The following is a 2,098-nucleotide window of genomic DNA, read 5'->3' as shown; positions in this document are numbered from 1 at the left end:
CAGTTCGTTGTTCAGTCTTCGATATTTCTGTCTTCCCTCTTCACTGTTGATATTCTTCCATCTCCTCCTCTCATCCATCTTATCGAGCATAGCCTGTGTAATCCATGCCTTCCTTGGTATCCTCTTCATCCTACCAACCTTTTCTTCTAATGCCACTGTTAGGAACTTCTTGACATTTGTCCATTCCTCTTCAACGCTTTCTCCTTCACTTTCACTTAATTTTCCTTCCAATTCTGCTCTTACTTCGTCTCGCGCGCTCTTCAGGTTCTCCAGGTCCCATCTCTTCTTCCTCACCCCCTACTCCTGATTTTCTTCATTCTGGTGCTGACGTTTGCAACTAACATATTATGATCTGAGTCGATGTCCGCTGATGGCACTGGTGTCACATCCTTTACGCTATTCCTAAATCGTTGCTTCACTAAGATATAGTCTATCTGGTATCTGCTCCTGTCTCCTGGGCTTTTCCACGTATACAATCTCCTGTGATGCTTCTTGAACCAGGTGTTGGTGATTACCAGTCCATTTCTTCGGTAGAAGTCAACCATCACTTCCCCTCTCCTATTCCTTATTCCCAGTCCATGAGGACCGACAACGTTGTTTTCTGCTCCTTTCCCCACGACACTGTTCCAGTCTCCCATTATTATGGTTTGCACTTTCCCTCTTCCTTCTGTCCTGATGATTTCTTCTATCTTCTCATATATTATTTCCACTTCTTCATCGTCATGATCCGATGTTGGCATGGACACCTGCATTATCAGAATATCCACTGGTTCTGCATTCAACTTGACATACATCAATCTGTCACTACACGCTTGCACTTTGATTTCACTTTTCTTGATCCATTTCTGCATCACTATTGCAACACCTCTTTCAGCACTCTCACCTCCCGAGTAGTACATATGATAGTTTCCAGACTCGTTATAAAATTACTAGAAAATATTTATCTTATTATATTATAAACAGGTAGAATCTCGAACCGTATAATTGACTGACAAAGTATCCTAAACTTATTGTAATTGAGATGCGTAGAATAATGAGAGTACAGACGGACAGCTTCATTGCAAAAGATACAGTACCTACTGCAACTCGTATTCTCCCAAAAACTGTACCATATAGTGAGAGATGTACAATACCGAAATCAGTTTTACCTCGAACAACAGGCCGTGTCAGTTGTGGACACTAACCCAACGTTACGTAGACCAATTGCGTCTCCATTATCAAGGGAATATTTTAAAGTTGACCGACTCAAAAGAAATCCCAAATAATATCTTATAACTAGTTTGAAGTTTTAAGGTTTCTTGTGATTGCGCTATAACTTGGATAGAAATGTTTTTGTTTTTGAAATTTACCATCTTCTAGGTTTCATTACAAACACAGTTTATTGGTTTTAGGCGAGAGAAGAACAAAAGCCTAGCCTGTTGAGGCTGTCTGTTCGAATTAGGCTCGTACGTTGACCAATCAGGAGGCCAGCCGCACTCGTGCGATTTTTACAACGCTGTATTATCAGGTAGAATGAAAATTACATATCTGACGTCAGAAAACACGTTTTGTTATCGTCAGTATTTGTCGCTGTGAGCGACTTGAAGCTTAGGTCTTTGTTAAGAAAGTAAAACGAAGAATATTACGCGTCATACTGATTAGCACGTAGAAGGAAAGATGTTAAACTTCACAAAATGAATGAATTAACGTAATGACCCACTGAAGATGGGAGTCTTCTAGGTTGTTGCGCCCTATAGTCTGGTAGAAGTTTAGCGACGTTTCAAAGGTCTTTGCTGCCTCCATCATCAGGGCGATGGGTCGCAAGGACCTCTGAAACGTCGGTAAACGTCTACCAGACTACACGGCGCAACTACCCAGAAGAGAGCCATCTTCAAATTCACCGCTGAAGTAGGCCTAATTTTATAGCATTTGTAATAAACTGCAGCGGCGTTTAATAAAATTCCAGTGATTTATAAGGGGCGAATGTGGGGCCACGTCTGTAAAGATTCGAGAATCCACGGCCTAGACGATGGATAAAGCCCGAAATAACAGTTTTCCACCTTACAGCTTGTTCTAATTTCAGAACGAAGTAAATGTTTAGTAACAAAATATAATACAC

General features: G+C 41.0%; 1 protein-coding gene across 1 annotated transcript; it reads right to left on the bottom strand.

Moving 5' to 3' along the window:
* Nucleotides 1-290: 290 nt before the first annotated feature.
* LOC147874904 (protein CFDP2-like) lies at nt 291-899 on the bottom strand. Its single transcript, XM_087359556.1, has one exon. The coding sequence runs from the start codon at nt 897-899 to the stop codon at nt 291-293; it is 609 nt and encodes a 202-aa protein (XP_087215682.1).
* Between the last annotated feature and the right edge of the window lie 1,199 nt (nt 900-2,098).

Source organism: Zootermopsis nevadensis, unplaced genomic scaffold (genome assembly GCF_977971745.1).
Source record: "Zootermopsis nevadensis isolate Lab colony 2312 unplaced genomic scaffold, Znev_1.0 Znev_ptg000003l, whole genome shotgun sequence".
Lineage (NCBI taxonomy): Eukaryota > Metazoa > Arthropoda > Insecta > Blattodea > Termopsidae > Zootermopsis > Zootermopsis nevadensis.
Note: the sequence above shows the minus strand (reverse complement) of the source record. Positions and strands in the feature narration are given on the sequence as shown.

Bases quoted from the DNA above. Each gene is read 5' to 3' on its own strand.
- LOC147874904 (XM_087359556.1), bottom strand. From the start codon at position 899: ATGTACTACTCGGGAGGTGAGAGTGCTGAAAGAGGTGTTGCAATAGTG.